The sequence below is a fragment of the Oncorhynchus tshawytscha genome, linkage group LG11 (genome assembly GCF_018296145.1).
Source record: "Oncorhynchus tshawytscha isolate Ot180627B linkage group LG11, Otsh_v2.0, whole genome shotgun sequence".
NCBI lineage: Eukaryota > Metazoa > Chordata > Actinopteri > Salmoniformes > Salmonidae > Oncorhynchus > Oncorhynchus tshawytscha.
In genome coordinates, this window is record NC_056439.1 from 38,408,723 (window position 1) to 38,428,541 (window position 19,819).

The following is a 19,819-nucleotide window of genomic DNA, read 5'->3' on the forward strand; positions in this document are numbered from 1 at the left end:
TGTGGGCAGGAGGCCACTTGGCATGAGCCCTCAGAGCCTTCTCTCTCTCCTGCGCTCTCTATTTCCCTCTCCTCTTTCCCCTCCTCTCCTCCTCTTCTACTTACGTCAACAGAATCCCCACAAATGAGATATTTCCTCAGGAGGAAATGCTGGGGAGCAAGGTCCCTCTGTCTGTCTGTCTGTCTGTCTGTCTGTCTGTCTGTCTGTCTGTCTGTCTGTCTGTCTGTCTGTCTGTCTGTCTGTCTGTCTGTCTGTCTGTCTGTCTGTCTGTCTGTCTGTCTGTCTGTCTGTCTGTCTGTCTGTCAGCCTCTCTGTCTGTCTGCCTGTCTGCCTCTCTGTCTGTCTGTGTCTCAAATGTAATGGAAGACTCTATGGTGTTTTCCTTCAATATTTTCTATTTTTCACTGTCTCTCTCACTCTCTTTTTCTCAATTTGAGGTTTAGACTAGGTTGAACCCGTGGTGAATTGTTCTAATGAAAGAAACAGAGGAGGAGAGAGAGAGAGAGAGAGAGAGAGAGAGAGAGAGAGAGAGCAGGAAAGGGGAAAAGAGAAAGGAGGGGAGAGTGCATCCTTGGTCTCATCTCCAATTAAGGGGAATCCAATCCTGGTCCTAGATAGTCAGGTTTTTCCCTTGTCGCTAAACTCCTGCAGTTTCTACATTGACTTCCTTTCAGTTCTCTACCTGCATGTCTATCTGTCTATGGCACAATATGTGTGTGTGTGTGTGTGTGTGTGTGTGTGTGTGTGTGTGTGTGTGTGTGTGTGTGTGTGTGTGTGTGTGTGTGTGTGTGTGTGTGTGTGTGTGTGTGTGTGTGTGTGTGTGTGTGTGTGTGCGTGCGTGCGTGCGTATAAGACATGGAGCTTAATGTAGACAGCAGCTACCTCTCTGAGCTCTGGACGAGGAGCCAATAGACATGTGAAGCCAGTCAGCCAGGCCTAGCCAGCCATATTTATGATGATATGCAGGCAGGTCACAATGTGATATCTCTCACCAATCCACCAATCATGTATCGATCGTCTCAGTCTGCGGCCAGACAGAGCTGATGGATGACCGAGGAAGCCACTCTGACATCAGGCATGTCCAATCACACCAGACGGGGATGTGTTTGCTTCGCACCAATCCAATCAGCTGCAGCAGCCCTCATGTTTTATCTATGTCAGTTTGACAGTGATGCATAACGTAGAGAGGAAAGAAGGAACGGAGGGGGTGGTGGAAAAAAGTGAAGGCCCCGTAAACAAGTGAGAAAATCTGTTTTCCTCCCTGTCTAGCCATGTGAACACTATCCCCAGCCCTGTTTTCCTCCCTGTCTAGCCATGTGAACACTATCCCCAGCCCTGTTTTCCTCCCTGTCTAGCCATGTGAACACTATCCCCAGCCCTGTTTTCCTCCCTGTCTAGCCATGTGAACACTATCCCCAGACCTGTTTTCCTACCTGTCTAGCCGTGTGAACACTATCCCCAGCCTTGTTTTCCTCCTGTCTAGCCGTGTGAACACTATCCCCAGCCCTGTTTTCCTCCCTGTCTAGCCGTGTGAACACTATCCCCAGCCCTGTTTTCCTCCCTGTCTAGCCGTGTGAACACTATCCCCAGCCCTGTTTTCCTCCCTGTCTAGCCGTGTGAACACTATCCCCAGCCTTGTTTTCCTCCCTGTCTAGCCGTGTGAACACTATCCCCAGCCCTGTTTTCCTCCCTGTCTAGCCGTGTGAACACTATCCCCAGCCCTGTTTTCCTCCCTGTCTAGCCGTGTGAACACTTTCCTCAGCCCTGTTTTCCTCCCTGTCTAGCCGTGTGAACACTATCCTCAGCCCTGTTTTCCTCCCTGTCTAGCCGTGTGAACACTATCCTCAGCCCTGTTTTCCTCCCTCTCTAGCCGTGTGAACACTATCCCCAGCCCTGTTTTCCTCCCTGTCTAGCCGTGTGAACACTATCCTCAGCCCTGTTTTCCTCCCTGTCTAGCCGTGTGAACAATATCCTCAGCCCTGTTTTCCTCCCTGTCTAGCCGTGTGAACACTATCCTCAGCCCTGTTTTCCTCGCTCTCTAGCCGTGTGAACACTATCCCCAGCCCTGTTTTCCTCCCTGTCTAGCCGTGTGAACACTATCCTCAGCCCTGTTTTCCTCCCTGTCTAGCCGTGTGAACACTATCCCCAGCCCTGTTTTCCTCCCTGTCTAGCCGTGTGAACACTATCCTCAGCCCTGTTTTCCTCCCTCTCTAGCCGTGTGAACACTATCCCCAGCCCTGTTTTCCTCCCTGTCTAGCCGTGTGAACACTATCCCCAGCCCTGTTTTCCTCCCTGTCTAGCCGTGTGAACACTATCCCCAGCCCTGTTTTCCTCCCTGTCTAGCCGTGTGAACACTATCCCCAGCCCTGTTTTCCTCCCTGTCTAGCCGTGTGAACACTATCCCCAGCCCTGTTTTCCTCCCTGTCTAGCCGTGTGAACACTATCCCCAGCCCTGTTTTCCTCCCTGTCTAGCCGTGTGAACACTATCCCCAGCCCTGTTTTCCTCCCTGTCTAGCCGTGTGAACACTATCCCCAGCCCTGTTTTCCTCCCTGTCTAGCCGTGTGAACACTATCCCCAGCCCTGTTTTCCTCCCTGTCTAGCCGTGTGAACACTATCCCCAGCCCTGTTTTCCTCCCTGTCTAGCCGTGTGAACACTATCCCCAGCCCTGTTTTCCTCCCTGTCTAGCCGTGTGAACACTATCCCCAGCCCTGTTTTCCTCCCTGGTCTAGCCGTGTGAACACTATCCCCAGCCCTGTTTTCCTCCCTGTCTAGCCATGTGAACACTATCCCCAGCCCTGTTTTCCTCCCTGTCTAGCCGTGTGAACACTATCCCCAGCCCTGTTTTCCTCCCTGTCTAGCCGTGTGAACACTATCCCCAGCCCTGTTTTCCTCCCTGTCTAGCCTTGTGAACACTATCCCCAGCCCTGTTTTCCTCCCTGTCTAGCCGTGTGAACACTATCCCCAGCCCTGTTTTCCTCCCTGTCTAGCCGTGTGAACACTATCCCCAGCCCTGTTTTCCTCCCTGGTCTAGCCGTGTGAACACTATCCCCAGCCCTGTTTTCCTCCCTGTCTAGCCATGTGAACACTATCCCCAGCCCTGTTTTCCTCCCTGTCTAGCCGTGTGAACACTATCCCCAGCCCTGTTTTCCTCCCTGTCTAGCCGTGTGAACACTATCCTCAGCCCTGTTTTCCTCCCTGTCTAGCCGTGTGAACACTATCCTCAGCCCTGTTTTCCTCCCTGTCTAGCCGTGTGAACACTATCCTCAGCCCTGTTTTCCTCCCTCTCTAGCCGTGTGAACACTATCCCCAGCCCTGTTTTCCTCCCTGTCTAGCCGTGTGAACACTATCCTCAGCCCTGTTTTCCTCCCTGTCTAGCCGTGTGAACACTATCCCCAGCCCTGTTTTCCTCCCTGTCTAGCCGTGTGAACACTATCCTCAGCCCTGTTTTCCTCCCTCTCTAGCCGTGTGAACACTATCCCCAGCCCTGTTTTCCTCCCTGTCTAGCCGTGTGAACACTATCCCCAGCCCTGTTTTCCTCCCTGTCTAGCCGTGTGAACACTATCCCCAGCCCTGTTTTCCTCCATGTCTAGCCGTGTGAACACTATCCCCAGCCCTGTTTTCCTCCCTGTCTAGCCGTGTGAACACTATCCCCAGCCCTGTTTTCCTCCCTGTCTAGCCGTGTGAATACTATCCCCAGCCCTGTTTTCCTCCCTGGTCTAGCCTTGTGAACACTATCCCCAGCCCTGTTTTCCTCCCTGGTCTAGCCGTGTGAACACTATCCCCAGCCCTGTTTTCCTCCCTGTCTAGCCGTGTGAACACTATCCCCAGCCCTGTTTTCCTCCCTGTCTAGCCGTGTGAACACTATCCCCAGCCCTGTTTTCCTCCCTGTCTAGCCGTGTGAACACTATCCCCAGCCCTGTTTTCCTCCCTGGTCTAGCCGTGTGAACACTATCCCCAGCCCTGTTTTCCTCCCTGTCTAGCCGTGTGAATACCATCCCCAGCCCTGTTTTCCTCCCTGGTCTAGCCGTGTGAACACTATCCCCAGCCCTGTTTTCCTCCCTGTCTAGCCGTGTGAATACTATCCCCAGCCCTGTTTTCCTCCCTGTCTAGCCGTGTGAACACTATCCCCCGCCCTGTTTTCCTCCCTGTCTAGCCGTGTGAACACTATCCCCAGCCCTGTTTTCCTCCCTGTCTAGCCGTGTGAACACTATCCCCAGCCCTGTTTTCCTCCCTGTCTAGCCGTGTGAACACTATCCCCAGCCCTGTTTTCCTCCCTGGTCTAGCCGTGTGAACACTATCCCCAGCCCTGTTTTCCTCCCTGTCTAGCCGTGTGAACACTATCCCCAGCCCTGTTTTCCTCCCTGTCTAGCCGTGTGAACACTATCCCCAGCCCTGTTTTCCTCCCTGTCTAGCCGTGTGAACACTATCCCCAGCCCTGTTTTCCTCCCTGTCTAGCCGTGTGAACACTATCCCCAGCCCTGTTTTCCTCCCTGTCTAGCCATGTGAACACTATCCCAGCCCTGTTTTCCTCCCTGTCTAGCCGTGTGAACACTATCCCAAGCCCTGTTTTCCTCCCTGTCTAGCCATGTGAACACTATCCCAGCCCTGTTTTCCTCCCTGTCTAGCCGTGTGAACACTATCCCCAGCCCTGTTTTCCTCCCTGGTCTAGCCGTGTGAACACTATCCCCAGCCTACTCTATGTCGCTCTCTCTCTCTTTCTCTGTCTGTGTCTTCAAAGAAACTATTTTCTTTGTTGTTTTTATATCATACTTTTGTGTGTTTCTTCATTTTACCCTCCTGCCTCTGCCTTGCTGTGGTAAACACTCATAGATTGCCTCTTTTCTCTGGAGGTTAAATCGGAACAAATCAAAACTCTCATCCTTCCGTTTTTTTCTTCCTTCTCTTTCTTTTCATTCTTTCTCTCTTTTTTCTCTCCTCCTCCATCAAGTTGAAGCAAATGGAGCGTCATTGTGCCTTTCATCTCAGAAAGGCAAGTGAGTGCGGCCCAGAACCACAGAAGTTAATGTTGTGTAGCTTTGAACTGCAGTGAGCTGAGGAAATACCAAGGCCTAGGATGAAAAGCAGAGCACAAAGGAAAAGTGATACAGGAGGGAACTAACCTTGTCTGGCTCTGATGTTCCTCTTTACGCGACAGTATGTATAGAGCCTACAGAAAGTATTCATACCCCTTGACTTATTGCACATTTTGTTGTATTAAAGCCTGAATTCAAAATTAATCTTATTTTTTTAGCCCATCTACACACAATACCCCATAATGACGAAGTGAAAACATGTTTTTCATTTTGTTTGCAAATTTATTGAAAATGAAATACAGAAATATCTCATTTACATAAGTATTCAATACATGTTAGAATCCAATTTGGCAGCGATTACAGCTTGGAGTCTTTCTGGGTGAGCCTCTAAGAGTTTTGCACACCTGTATTGGACAATATTTGCACATTATATTATTTTCAAAATTCTTCAAGCTTTGTCAAGTTGGTTGTTGATCATTGCTAGGCAGCCATTTTCAAGTCTTGCCATAGATTTTCAAACCGTCTTAAGCCAAAACTGTAACTAGGCCACTTAGGAACATTCAATGTGATCTTGGTAAGCAACTCCAGTGTATATTTGGCTTTGTGTTTTACGTTATTGTCCTGCTGAAAGGTGAATTTGTCTCCCAGTGTCTGTTGGAAAGCAGAATGAAACAGGTTTTCCTTTAGGATGTTGCCTTTGATTAGCTCTATTCCATTTATTTTTATCCCCAAAAAACTCCCTAGTCCTTGCTAATGAGAAGCATACCCATAACATGATGCAGCCACCACCATGCTTGAAAATATGAAGAGTGGTACTTAGTGATGTGTTGTGTTGGATTTGCCCCATAACGCTTTGTATTAAAGACCTAAAGTTAATTTCTTTGCCACATTTTTTGCAGTTTTACTTTAGTGCCTTGTTGCAAATAGGATGCATGTTTTAGAATATTTTTTATTCAGTACAGGCTTCTGGCAGGTATTGTGGAGTAACTGCATGGTGAAATCCCTGAGCGGTTTCCTTCCTCACCGGTAACTGAGTTAGGAAGGACGCCTGTATCTTTGTAGAGACTGTGTGTATTGATACACCATCCAAAGTGTAATTAATAACTTCACCATGCTCAAAGGGATATTCAATGTCTGTTTCTTTTTTAACAATCTACCAAACCTCCCTGGTCTTTGTTGTTGAATCTGTGTTTGAAATTCACTGCTCGACTGAGGGACCTTACAGATAATTGTATGTGTGGGATACAGAGATGAGGTAGTCATTAAAAAATCATCTTAAACACGATTATTGCACACATAGTCCATGCAACCATGTGACTTGTTAAAAACGTTTTTAATCCTGAACTTATTTAGGCTTGCAAAGGGGTTGAATACTTATTGAGTCAAGACATTTCATCCTTTTTCATTTTAATTAATTGTTTAATTACATTTCTAAAAACATAATTCCACTTTGAAACGACAGGGTATTGTGTGTAGGCTAGTGACTGGCACCACGTCTCTCTCTCTATTTATACGGTATCAGTCAAAAGTTTGGACATACGTACTCATTCTTCATTTTTACTATTTTCTACATTGTAGAATAATAGTGAAGCTATCAAAACTATGAAATAACACATACGGAATCATGTTGTAACCAAATAAGTGTTGAACAAATCAAATATATTGTATATTTGAGATTATTCAATGTAGCCACCCTTTGCTGACAGCTTTGCACACGCTTGGCATTCTCTCAACCAGCTTTATGAGGTAGTAATCTGGAATGCATTTCAACTAACCTTGCCTTGTTAAGTTAATTTGGAATTTCTTTCCCTAATGCATTTGAGCCAATCAGTTGTGTTGTGACAAGGTAGGGGTGGTATACAGAAGATAGACCTATTTGGTAAAAGACCAATTCCATATCATGGCAAGAACAGCTCAAATAAGCGAAATGACAGTCCATCATTACTTTAAGACATGAACATCAGTCAGTACGCAACATTTCAAGGACTTTGAAAGTTTCTTCTAGCGCAGTCACAAAAACCATCAAGAGCTATGATGAAACTGGCTCTCATGAAGACCGCAACAGAAAAGGAAGACCCATAGTTACCTCTGCTGCAGAGGATAAGTTCATTAGAGTTACCAGCATCAGAAATTGCAGCCCAAATAAATGCTTCACGCAGTTGAAGTAACATACATATCTCGACATCAACTGTTTATTTATTTTATTTTATTTATTTTACCTTTATTTAACCAGGTAGGCAAGTTGAGAACAAGTTCTCATTTACAATTGCGACCTGGCCAAGATAAAGCAAAGCAGTTCGACAGATACAACGACACAGAGTTACACATGGAGTAAAACAAACATACAGTCAATAATACAGTATAAACAAGTCTATATACAATGTGAGCAAATGAGGTGAGAAGGGAAGTAAAGGCAAAAAAGGCCATGGTGGCAAAGTAAATACAATATAGCAAGTATGTGTTCAGAGGAGACTGGGTGAATCAGGCCTTTGGTCAAATTGCTGCAAATAAATAACTACTAAAAGAAAACAATAAGAAGAAGAGACTTGCTTGGGCCAAGAAACACGAGCAATGTGAGATTTTTGGCTCCAACAGCAGTGTCTTTGTGAGATGCAGAGTAGGTGAATGGATGATCTCCTCATGTGTGGTTCGCACCGTGAATGTGTGATGGTGTGGGAGTGCTTTGCTGGTGACACTGTCTGTGATTTATTTAGAATTCAAGGCACACTGAACCCGCATGGCTACCACAGCATTCTGCAGTGATACGCCATCCTATCTGGTTTGAGATTAGTGGGACTATCATTTGTTTTTCAACAGGATAATGACCCAAAACACACCTCCAGGCTGTGTAAGAGCTAGTTGACCAAGAAGGAGAGTGATGGAGTGCTGCATCAGATGACCTGACCTCCACAATCACCTAACCTCAACCCAATTGAGATGGTTTGGGATGAGTTGGACAGCAGAGTGAAGGAACAGCAGCCAACAAGTGCTAAGCACATGTGGGAACTCCTTTAAGACTGTTGGAAAAGCATTCCAGGTGAAGCTGGTTGAGATAATGCCAAGAGTGTGCAAAGCTGTCATCAAGGCAAATGGTGGCTACTTTGAAGAATCTCAAATATAAAATATATGTTGATTTGTTTAACACTTTTTTGGTTACTACATGATTCCATATGTGTTATTTCATAGTTTTGATGTCTTCACTATTATTCTGCAATTTAGAAAATAGTACAAATAAAGAAAAACCCTTGAATGAGTAGGTATGTCCAAATTTTGACTAGTACTGTATATACAGTGCCTTCAGAAAGCATTCAGAAAATTTGACTTTTTCTATGTTCATTTACTTTACACCCTTATCTAAAATTGATTAAATATTTGTTTTTCCTCAGCAATCTACACACAATACCCCATAAGGACAAAACAAATTAAACATTTTTTGACATGTTTGATAATTTATTAAGTTTTCAGACCCTTTGCTATGAGACTCGAAATTGAGCACAGGTGCATCCTGTTTCCATTGATCATCCTTGAGATGTTGATTGGAGTCCACCTTGATTGGAGTCCACCTGTGGTAAATTCAGTTGTTTGGACATGTTTTGGAAAGGCACACACCTGTCTATATAAGGTCCCACAGTTAGTTGACAGTGCATATCAGATCAAAAAACAAGCCATGAGTCGAAGGAATTGTCCGTAGAGCTCCGAGACAGGATTGTTTCGAGGCGCATATCTTGGGAATGGTACCAAAACATCTCTGCAGCATTGAAGGTCCCCAAGAACACAGTGGCCTCCATCATTCTTAAATGGAAGAAGTTTGGAACCAACAAGACTCAAGAGCTGGCCGCCCATCCAAACTGATCAATCGGGGGGAGAAGGAGAGGGCCTTGGTCAGGGAGGTGACCAAGAACACAATGTTCCATCTAACAGAGATCTAGAGTTCCTCTGTGGAGATGGGAGAACCTTCCAGAAGAACAACCATCTCTGCAGCACTCCACCGATCAGATCTTTATGGTAGAAAGTCTTGATTGGAAGCCACTCCTCAGTAAAAAACAAGATTCTCTGGTCTGATGAAACCAAGATTGAACTATTTGGTCTGAATGCCAAGCGTCACGTCTGGAGGAAACCTGGCACCATCCCTACGGTGAAGCATGGTGGTGGCAGCATCATGCTGTGGGGATGATTTTCAGCAGCGGGGACTGGGAGACTAGTCAGGATCGAGACAAAAATGAACGGAGCAAAGTACAGAGAGATCCTTAATGAAAACCTGCTCCAGAGCGCTCAGGACCTTAGACTGGGGCGGAGGTTCACCTCCAACAGGTTAATAACCCTAAGCACATAGCCAAGACAATGCAGGAGTGGCTTCGGGACAAGTCTCTGAATGTCCTTCAGTGGCCTAGCCAGAGCCCGGACTTGAACCCGATCGAACATCTCCGGAGAAACCTGAAAATACCTGTGCAGCAATGCTCCCCATCCAACCTGACAGAGCTTGAGAGGATCTGCAGAGAGGAATGGGAGAAACTCCCCAAATACATACCCATACCCAAGAGTGCTTCAACAAAGTACGGAGTAATGGGTGTGAATACTGATATAAATGGCATATTTCAGTTTTCTTTTATTTTTAATACATTTACAAACATTTCTACAAAACAGTTTTTGCTTTGTCATTATGGGGTATTATGTGTAGATTGATGAGGGGAAAAGAATAAGGCTGTAAAGTAACAAAATGTTAAAGTCAAGGGGTCTGAATACTTTTCGAATGCACTGTATATACAGTTGAAGTCGGAAGTTTACCTACACTTTAGTTGGAGTCATAAAAACTAGTTTTTCCACTCCACATATTTCTCGTTGACAAACTATAGTTTTGGCAAGTCGGTTAGGACATCTACTTTGTGCATGACACAAGTAATTTTTTCAACAATTGTTTACAGACAGATTATTTCACTTATAATTCACTTCAATTCCAGTGGGTCAGAAGTTTACATACACTAAGTTGACTGTGCCTTTAAACAGCTTGGAAAATTCCAGAAAATTATGTCATGGCTTTATAAGCTTCTGTTAGGCTAATTTACATAATTTGAGTCAATTGGAGGTGTACGTGTGGATGTATTTCAAGGCCTACCTTCAAACTCAGTGCCTCTTTGCTTGACATCACGGGAAAGTCAAAAGAAATCAAGACCTCAGAAAAACAATTGCAGACCTCCACAGTCTCTTTCTCTCTCACTCAGGAGAGATACCTGTGTACTCTAACGTTCATGTATCTGGAGAATGTCTGTTCCTAGTACTGTAATAAGGATACAGAACACATCATAGTTGGTGGGTAGGGAGTTCAAGTAAGAGAGTTTGAAAAACAAAAGAGACAGTATGAGGTTATGTGAGAGAGGAAAACTCTGGACTGTAGCATAGTAGGATAGAACACTAGGTTGAAGTGTGACGGCTGTCCCCCCACCTCTCCTACCTCAGCCCCTCTTCTTCCCCCTCCCCCCGTTTGTCCTGACGGTGTGCCAGGGTTGGGTGATTACCGGCTCTCTCCCCCAATTATGGGCTGATTATTCCGCTCTAATTGACTGGGGAGATATGCAAATGGCTGTCATTTGGGATGATAAAGGATGCGTGGCGCAGGATGCACTGCATTATTTAGCCGTGTGGCTGCTCTGTGCGGCGGGCGAGCGGGCGGGCGGGCATGGAGGGTGGGAGGCAGCAGCACGGCGTGAAGGATGTGGCAGGTGCTTTAATTGCAGAGGAGAGAGAGAGGTTAAGCTGAATGAGCAGTTGAATTAGAAATTAGGAATTTGGCTGTTTTATTTATTTATTTTCTATTCCTCCCTTCGCTTTAAGTTCCTTCTCTGTCTCTCTCTCTGGGCGAGTGGAGAGGAGGAGGGGTGGGGGTGAGTATGTCTCTGGGGTGAGTGGAGAGGAGGAGGGGTGGGGGGTGAGTATGTCTCTGGGGTGAGTGGAGAGGAGGAGGGGTGGGGGGTGAGTATGTCTCTGGGGTGAGTGGAGAGGAGGAGGGGTGGGGGGTGAGTATGTCTCTGGGGTGAGTGGAGAGGAGGAGGGGTGGGGGTGAGTATGTCTCTGGGGTGAGTGGAGAGGAGGAGGGGTGGGGGTGAGTATGTCTCTGGGGTGAGTGGAGAGGAGGAAGGGTGGGGGTGAGTATGTCTCTGGGGTGAGTGGAGAGGAGGAGGGGTGGGGGTGAGTGTCTCTGGGGTGAGTGGAGAGGAGGAGGGGTAGGGGTGAGTATGTCTATGGGGTGAGTGGAGAGGAGGAGGGTTGGGGGTGAGTGGATAGGAGGAGGGTTGGGGGTGAGTGTGTCTCTGGGGTGAGTGAGAGGAGGAGGGGTGGGGGTGAGTATGTCTCTGGGGTGAGTGGAGAGGAGGAGGGGTGGGGGGGTGAGTATGGCATAGCGGAATTCCATAAATAAAAATGAAGGGATGAGGGGTGAAGGGGAGGATGGGTAAAGGGGAGGAGGGGTAGAGGGTAGAAGGGGAGTGGTCTGCTTATGCATTAAACCAGTTAGAGCCTTTGTGGTGAATGAAAAAACAACATTTCAACAGCTCAAATATTAACGGCCTGCCTGGCTTGTCGACTCTCATCAAGGCCCCCTCTTTTAAATGGAAGACTGGTATATTTAAATAAAAACAGTTTAGTGGAATAATAAATATTAGACGGCAAGGTTTGTGGGGTGGCAACTTCAGCCTCAATATACGGTACAAAGGGACTATCCTGAACATGTATCTAGAGATTAAAGGTTGAGCTGTGGAGGGCTGGGGTACTTTATTGTCGTCATTGTTCAGAGAGACAATGAGGCAGTGCGTTAAGTGAATAGGGCTGGTGTGTGTTAAGCGCTCGTTCTGCTCGGCCCGGCTCTATCAAGCTCTGTCGTATTATCAGGGGGAATCACAGTGAAACTCAACACTAATCCCCTGGTTTGGAGACAAGCGCCACCAGATTTGGGCGTCTTTACAGGCTTAGGAGTAATAGGGCTTCAAACGGGTCCTCCAAACAGACTCTCTTCCTATCTCCACATTACTGAGGGCTTAGAGAGGGAGAGTTATCACTCCGCAAGCTGCATATCACCCCAACGACAAATAACACTAATGGGCTAGTTTTAGCATTAGTGCTCTCACACACAGCAGACTGGAAACATGTGGGTGGTGGTAGGTTGTCTGGCTGCCTTATTAACCTGAGGACTGTAGATACACGCAGGACGTGTGTGTATGCACCCAGCAGACCGGACTTGGTTGCAGACAGACATGGACAGTCCAAGAAGTAGACATTGGCTTTGGGGGGTGCTGTATGTCTATAGAAGTGAGAGAAATCTAGAAACATTATGTTAACTACTAGTGTGTCTGAAGAGGAAGTATATTTTTTGCCTGTCTGTGTTTTGGTGTTGGAAGTCTAGACAGTTGTTTTTGTTATTTTGCTGCGGGAGTATTATCATGAGATTGCCTGTGCTTTGTGCAGCCATTGTAGCGAAATAGAAAAGCACATATTGCTTTCTGACACTGTGTCTCTCCTGCAACTATAGAGGCCCGGAACAGTTTGTTCTCGCTCTGCTTTTTTTGAGACAAAGAAAAGAGAGAAACTACTTGCTTGAACATCCAATAAATGTCATTTTAAACATGGTAGCGTCCCTCAGATTGGGTTCTATAGTCCTGTCTGTAGAACACAGCATTTCCCTCACATCCTAGTTCCACATATGTTGCCTGATCTGGTGATATAGCCTGGGACAGGAGTTTTTTCCTGACGACACAGTCTGTTCTTGGATGCCTTGGTTTAATGGTTGGTGTTATTGCACAGACAGGCAGGCCCAGAGAGGCTCTTGTAGCATCCTTTCAGAGATGTTCCACTATGACAGAAGAGGACTTGGCACTGAGTGCAGCAAGCTCCTGGGCTGCTTGGGATGTCATCATGGCACCCAGCCAGCCATGGAGATGTGAGATGGAACCTGACTTCCCAACAGTGCCACCTGTGACACAAAGGACAACAGGCACTGGGACATTTATCAGGAGTCAGGAGACTGATATGACTGTTGTATGGCCCATAATGACTTCTCCTGATCAGAGAGCTCGGTCGGACAGCAGCATGTTCAGATGTTTTTGGAGCCTGTGGCATAGCAGAAAACTCCCCTCAGATCATTCAAATGATTCATCATCATCACCATCATTTCCACCCCAACCACCACCACAACTAACACATCATCATCATCGTCACTGTCATCTCCACAACCAACAGCATCAGCATCATCATCATACTCATCATCATCATCACTGTCATCATCACAACCAATACCATCATTATCATCATTACTGTCATCACCACAACCAACAGCATCATCATCATCATCACCACAACCAACAACATCAGCATCATCATCATAATCATCATCATCACTGTCATCATCACAACCAACACCATCATAATCATCATCACTGTCATCACCACAACCATCATCATCACAACCAACATCATCATCATCACTGTCATCCCCACAACCAACACCATCAGCATCATCATCATCATCATCATCACTGTCATCACCACAACCAACACCATCATCATCATCTTCACTGTCATCACCACAACAATCAGCATCACTTGCATCACTATAACCAACACCACCAGCATCATTATAATCATCATCATCATCATCATCATCATCACTGTCATCCCCACAACCAACACCATCAGCATCATCATCATCATCATCATCATCATCACAATCATCATCACTGTCATCACCACAACCAACACCATCATCATCATCACTGTCATCACCACAACTATCAGCATCACTTGCATCACTATAACCAACACCACCAGCATCATCATCATCATCACTGTCATCACCACAACTATCAGCATCACTTGCATCACTATAACCAACACCACCAGCATCATTATAATCATCATCATCTTCATCATCATCACTACAACTATCAGCATCACTTGCATCACTATAACCAACACCACCAGCATCATCGTCATCATAATCATCATCACTGTCATCCCCACAACCAACACCATCAGCATCATCGTCATCATCAGCAACACCATCAGCATCATCATCATTACTGTTATCACCACAACCAACACCATCAGCATCATCATCATAATCATCATCATCATTACTGTTATCACCACAATCAACACCATCAGCATCATCATCCTCATCATTAGCATTATAATCTTTCTCTCTCACTCGCTCAGTTTGTTTTCATCCCCTGCAAACACATGAACACATCTCTCTCCTCTGCCTTTCTGAGCCTATGCCAGCTCTGTACTCTGTAGCTGGGAGTGTTAGTGTTTTGTGAGTTCCTCTCTGTCTGTACATGGTATTTAGTCGCACCTTGTGAACGGTATAACAGTGAGCTCTCTACATGGGGCATCCCATTACACTCCACTCCCCCACTCCCTCCCTGACACACAACCATTCAGAAAATAATTTGCATGGCATTTCATTTCATAATTTGCATGGCATTTCATAATTTGCGTGGCATTTCATTTCATAATTTGCATGCCATTTTAATTCATAATTTGCATGGCATTTCATTTCGTAATTTGCATGACATTTCATTTACTCAACTCAACAAAGAAAAATATCTTAAGTGTAATAGCATTTCCACTGCTACATTCTTAGAAAAAAAAGTATTCTAAAAGGGTTATTCGACTATCCCCATAGGAGAACCCTTTTTGGTTCCAGGTATAACCCTTTTGATTTCCTCTGTGGAAAGAGTTAGACCTGGAACCAAAAGCGTTCTACCTGCAGCCAAAAAGGGTTCTTCAAAGGGTTCTCCTATGGGAACAGCCGAAGAACCCTTTTAGGTCCTAGATAGGACCTTTTTTTCTAAGAGAGAGGGAGCAGCAGCACAGCAGTCCGAAGGCAGTAACGAGAACAGTGGGTCCGTGAGAGAGTGAGAGAGTCCCCAGAGGGCTCACAACAGACATCTATTAGACCTAATTACAGCTGTCATCATTCTATTTACTCAGAGAAAAGAGAGGAATAAAGAGAGGAATACCAGTGGGTACAGCAGTTGAGCCTTTGATAGCAACATGGGCGATTAACATTTGGATCTTTGGATTTTACATGTAACTTTTCCCCTCCATTGTATGTCATTGCAGACACTTTGAATAACATATTTTAACCTGTTCATGTCCTGTGTGAGGATATCTTAATAACTGGAAACAGAGTGAGAGAGAGAGAAAGAGAGAGAACTCTCCCCACCCACACACACACCCTCCACCATTCCTCACCCTCCTACCCACCATCCTCTCTGTCATCCCCACTGCTGTGCCACTGTGACTAGGCTGAGTCAGCTAGCCTGTCTGGCCTGGTGGCAGGGCAGTTGCAGCAGGGTGACAGGGGGATCTGGTGGTGGAAGCTGTAGTGGCAGCGGGTGGCTGGTTCCTCCAACAGCGAGGTGACACGCTGGACAGCAGTGCCCCAAGAGCCACCAACCAGAGCTGACAACACCAGCCCTGCATGGCTCCAGACCCAGCCAGCTACAGTCTCTGAACTAGCCCTAGCAGCAACTACAGTCCCAGCCTCTTGTAAGAAAGCCTTCCCTGCTCAATACAGCCATGCTGGTTCACCTGAGTGTTTTCCGTGCAGTATGTCTGTGAGAAAGTTTGAGGGTCAATGCTCTCTTTCCCCATGGTCCACAGACAGGAAGCTGTGGTGTGGTGCCTGACTCCTCCCTGTCTAGACAGTGTGACCAGAGAATCCTGGACTGGGGAACACTGTTCCCTTCCCAGCAGCACTCATTAATTAGGGCTCCCGAGTGGCACAGCGGTCTAAGGCACTGCATCTCAGTGCAAGAAGTGTCACTATAGTACCTGGTTTGAATCCAGGCTGTATCACATCCGGCTGTGATTGGGAGTCCCGTGGGGCAGCGCACAGTTGTCTGGGTTTGGCCGGAGTAGGCTGTCATTGTAAAAAAGAATTTGTTCTTTTAACTGACTTGCCTGGTAAAATAAATATGTATATATCATTTGTGCATGTCTGCCTGCTCAGGGGGGACAGTCAGCGGAAATACCACTCTTTAATGAATTATGTTTTTTTTCTCACACTCAGTCATAGGTTGGTGATCTGGTGTGTGTGTGCATGCTGTGCCTGTGTGTACATGTGTGTGTTTCTATGAGTGTGTTTGTGTGTGTGTGTGTTTCTACTGTGTGTGTTGGCTCAGCTGTCCCCTTTGTGCCCCTGCCTGTCTGAGTCTGACAGGCTGACAGCCTCAGAGAGAGAGGGAGAGGGAGGGAGGCTGATGCCAACACCCCTGAGGTGAAGGGTCACGAATGACTGCCTCTCAAACGTAGTGTGAAGCGTCTAGATAGGAGGCCATTACTTGGGGGTCTGGCCATCTCAACGTAAGTGGTTATTATCACCTCAATATTTTTCTTATTATGACAATTACATGCTTCAGAAGCACATTAAGTGATACAAGATGCCAACTGGGAGTAGTTGACAGCTATTTGGAGACTCAATGCACAGAGCAATTTGCAGCACAGAGGCAAACCAATTAGATTTGGGCCACTTTGGAAAGGGCCCAAGCTAGCTTGTTGGGTATTTGGCTGGGCTGGCTGTTTACTGCTGGAAATATCACTGTGTAGAGAGCAGCAGCTGGGATTCTTCACTGTTAGATCTGTGGAAGAGCCTGATCTTATTCCCTGGGTTGTCTCAGTCACAACACTGTCTAGATGCCGTCAACCATGAGTCTAATCAAAACGGGTCAATCCTCAAATCCTCCAAATGAATGATGTGCTTTTCTGCCCAATGGTTATTGGAGAACTGGCGACTAGCGGGTAATGTAATTATTCACAGTGCTTTCCCTTTTTTAATTGGCTCTGAGGCGAACAATCAGGTGGATGTCACTCTAGATTCACCTGTTTAGAAATACGTCACCATGGTCTCCCTCTTTGCAGGACCCCACTGTGTCAAATGGCACGCACTTGCGGTGACCTGTGACTGCCTGCTCAGAAAAATAGCTCTGGTGATTGGTTGAGACAGCCTATGACATCATCTAGCTCAGTAGAGTTGATTGGTTGGGACAGCGAGTGACACCGCTGACAGAGAGAGAGGGAAGTGGTAGAGAGAAACAGAAAGAGAGAGAGGCCTGTGTGTGTGCTGGGCTGATCGAGCCGGGCAGATGATGCCATGTGACAGACTGAGACAGCCTGGCAGAGCAGGGCGGGCAGACCAGGCGGGCGGGTGGTAGGGCAGGCGGGTGGGCAGCCGCGGAGGCATGACGAAAACAAAAGCCTATGCCACCACAGAGGATATATGAACAACAAGACAGTCATTTATCACTGTTTATCACCACAGAACCTTCTTATCCATCTGGACAATATACCATAACACTCAACACGTTATGCTTCAGTAAACAATAGATCACAATAATACATATACTGGTGAAAGAACCACAGTAGTATCTGGTTTCATCTTCAGCTTTGATCCAGTATTTTCCCTATGGCCATTTTAGGAGACACAGGATAGGTCTTTGGTGGCTGTAGAGAGGGTTCGGTAAAGGTTCATGGAGGTGGCTGGGGACAAATTCTGTGGAACCTGACTGACGGTGGTGGGTGGACAGAAAGACATATAGACAGACAGATAGACAGACAGATAGCTAGCTACAGCAGGTGGGTGGCAGGTAGCCTAGAGGTTACATTATTGGACCAGTAACTGAAAGGATGCTAGTTCGCATCCCCGAGCTGACAAGGTGATCAATCTGCCGATGTGCCCTTCATAAAGGCGCTCAACCCTAATTGCTCCAGGTTCACTGTTGTTAATGTCAGACCATGGCTGTGATCCCACTCTTCAAGTTTGTCTCAGGGAGAGTGGGATATGCAAAAAACACATTTCCAATTCACTGAAATAGAACAAATATAAGTCCCCACCAAATAATTTTTATTATAGATGCCTAACCTGGGTTGTGGCCCACATATCCCATCAGTGGTGGGTGGGTGGCCTCCTGTAGTGCAGCTGGAGAACTGTGGGGATGTGTGTTTAAGATGCAGACATCACACACAACACCTGAACTATCTACATCCCTCTCCCTTCAATCTTCTTTTTTATAAGACTATCATTCTGTCTGTCGGCATTCGTAGGGGATTCCCTAGAAAATGTTCAGAATACCCTTAACCAGTCAAAGCCCCCTGTCCTCCCCTCCCTCCTACCTCCCCCTCGCCTCTCTCTCCCCACTGGGGATGTGTGTAACATAAGCTCAGGCTTGAATACTGGCCCATTACACATCACACAGAACAGACTGTCGGACCTACACCAGCAAGGCACTATACTGCTTTCAGTATAGTTTCAGTATAGTGCTGTGCTCTATTGTGAGAGTATTGTGGAGTATTGTTGGGCTTTGTGGGTTATGTATTACTATGTTGTAATCCACAGCATACCCAGGGCTACTCTCTTGCTTTATTGTGATAGTATGTTTCCCTTATGATATTCTTCGCTCACCATCTCTCCTGTCTCTCTCTTTCTCTGTTCCAGGACCTGTCTGGCTCCATAGATGACCTCCCTACAGGTACAGAAGCTGGTCACAGTTCAGCCATCAGTGCTACAGGCTCCACCAGTAGCCAGGGGGAGCAGAGTAACCCAGCCCAGTCACCCTTCTCACCCCACGCGTCACCCCACCTGTCTAGTCAAGGCAGCGGCCCATCGTCCTCTCCTGTTGGGTCCCCTGTGGGCTCCAACCAATCACGCTCCGGCTCTGGCCCCATCTCCCCTGTCAGCGGCCCAACCACAGCACCAGGTAAGCCAACAGGGTTCCTAAGGCAAATCATTTCACTAAATAATCAAAAAACCTCATACTGGTGATTGACTCTCTTTCTATAACACTCCTCTGATTCGTCTGTTCAAGTATCCTGTACAGGTATAATGACACCCTGTTGTGTTCAGGTAAATGATGAGAAAAATATGGTCAGAACTACAGCAGTGGCCATGTCAAGGACCGATGTGCTAGTTATAACCTTGTCTCAGCCAAACCCTCCCCTAACCCGGACTGTGCAGGCTGTAGTGGCGCCTTAGACCACTGCACCACTCAGAGCCTCAATGTCTCCTTTCTATTGGAAATCATTTGTCATTTATTTTGAAAAACTTTTTAGATGCACAGATACAGATGGCTGCTGTTGGCCTCTGTATTCTTCAGAACAGGAAGCCAAAATAAGACAATAGCAGATGTGTTTGTGTGAGGATTCAGGGCTGTTCCTCCCTAGAGGAATGGATGAGCATTTAGATAAACAGTGAGGTAATGAATGGGAGTGTGTTGGACAGGCCTTGGACAGGCCAGAGTGACACACGGCTATGAGACATGGCTCTGACTGCCCTCCCCATCCAACCACAGCCTCCGCTGCTCTTCCTGATTAAGGCCTGACGGGCACGTCAGCAGCTCGCAGACCTGTCAATCACAGTGACGAGGCGGGACAAATGCTTGAGTGAGCTCCTGAGGCCAGCGGGTTGTTCCGGGCGGACTGAGCACGTACGGGTGTGATTGACACTAATGAAAAAGCAGGACAGCCGCTCCCGACGCGAATGCCAAGATCCTGCGGAGTGAGATGGTGAGACAGGAGGCGGATCTCATCGGAGGGATGGCTGTGATTAATAGAGTATCTATAAATATTCTCCCATCATGCAGAACACATCCTCATAGAGAGAGGATCATAGTCTGGTAACAGCTGCTAGGGTTTACCAGCTGTAGTTTATGTGATCACTTCTAATGAGAAATACCAACGGCAGGCATATGAGAGAGATACACTGAGAACTAATGTTGCTATGATATGAAGGATTGA

General features: G+C 46.6%; 1 protein-coding gene across 1 annotated transcript in view; it reads left to right on the plus strand.

Annotated features, from left to right (window-relative positions):
- LOC112262193 (AT-rich interactive domain-containing protein 1B) overlaps positions 1-19,819 on the plus strand; it is a 338,604-nt gene that overhangs the window by 234,400 nt on the left and 84,385 nt on the right. Inside the window, 1 exon segment of the mRNA XM_042330089.1 lies at positions 18,522-18,783. Coding sequence (XP_042186023.1) covers positions 18,522-18,783 — 262 coding nt within the window.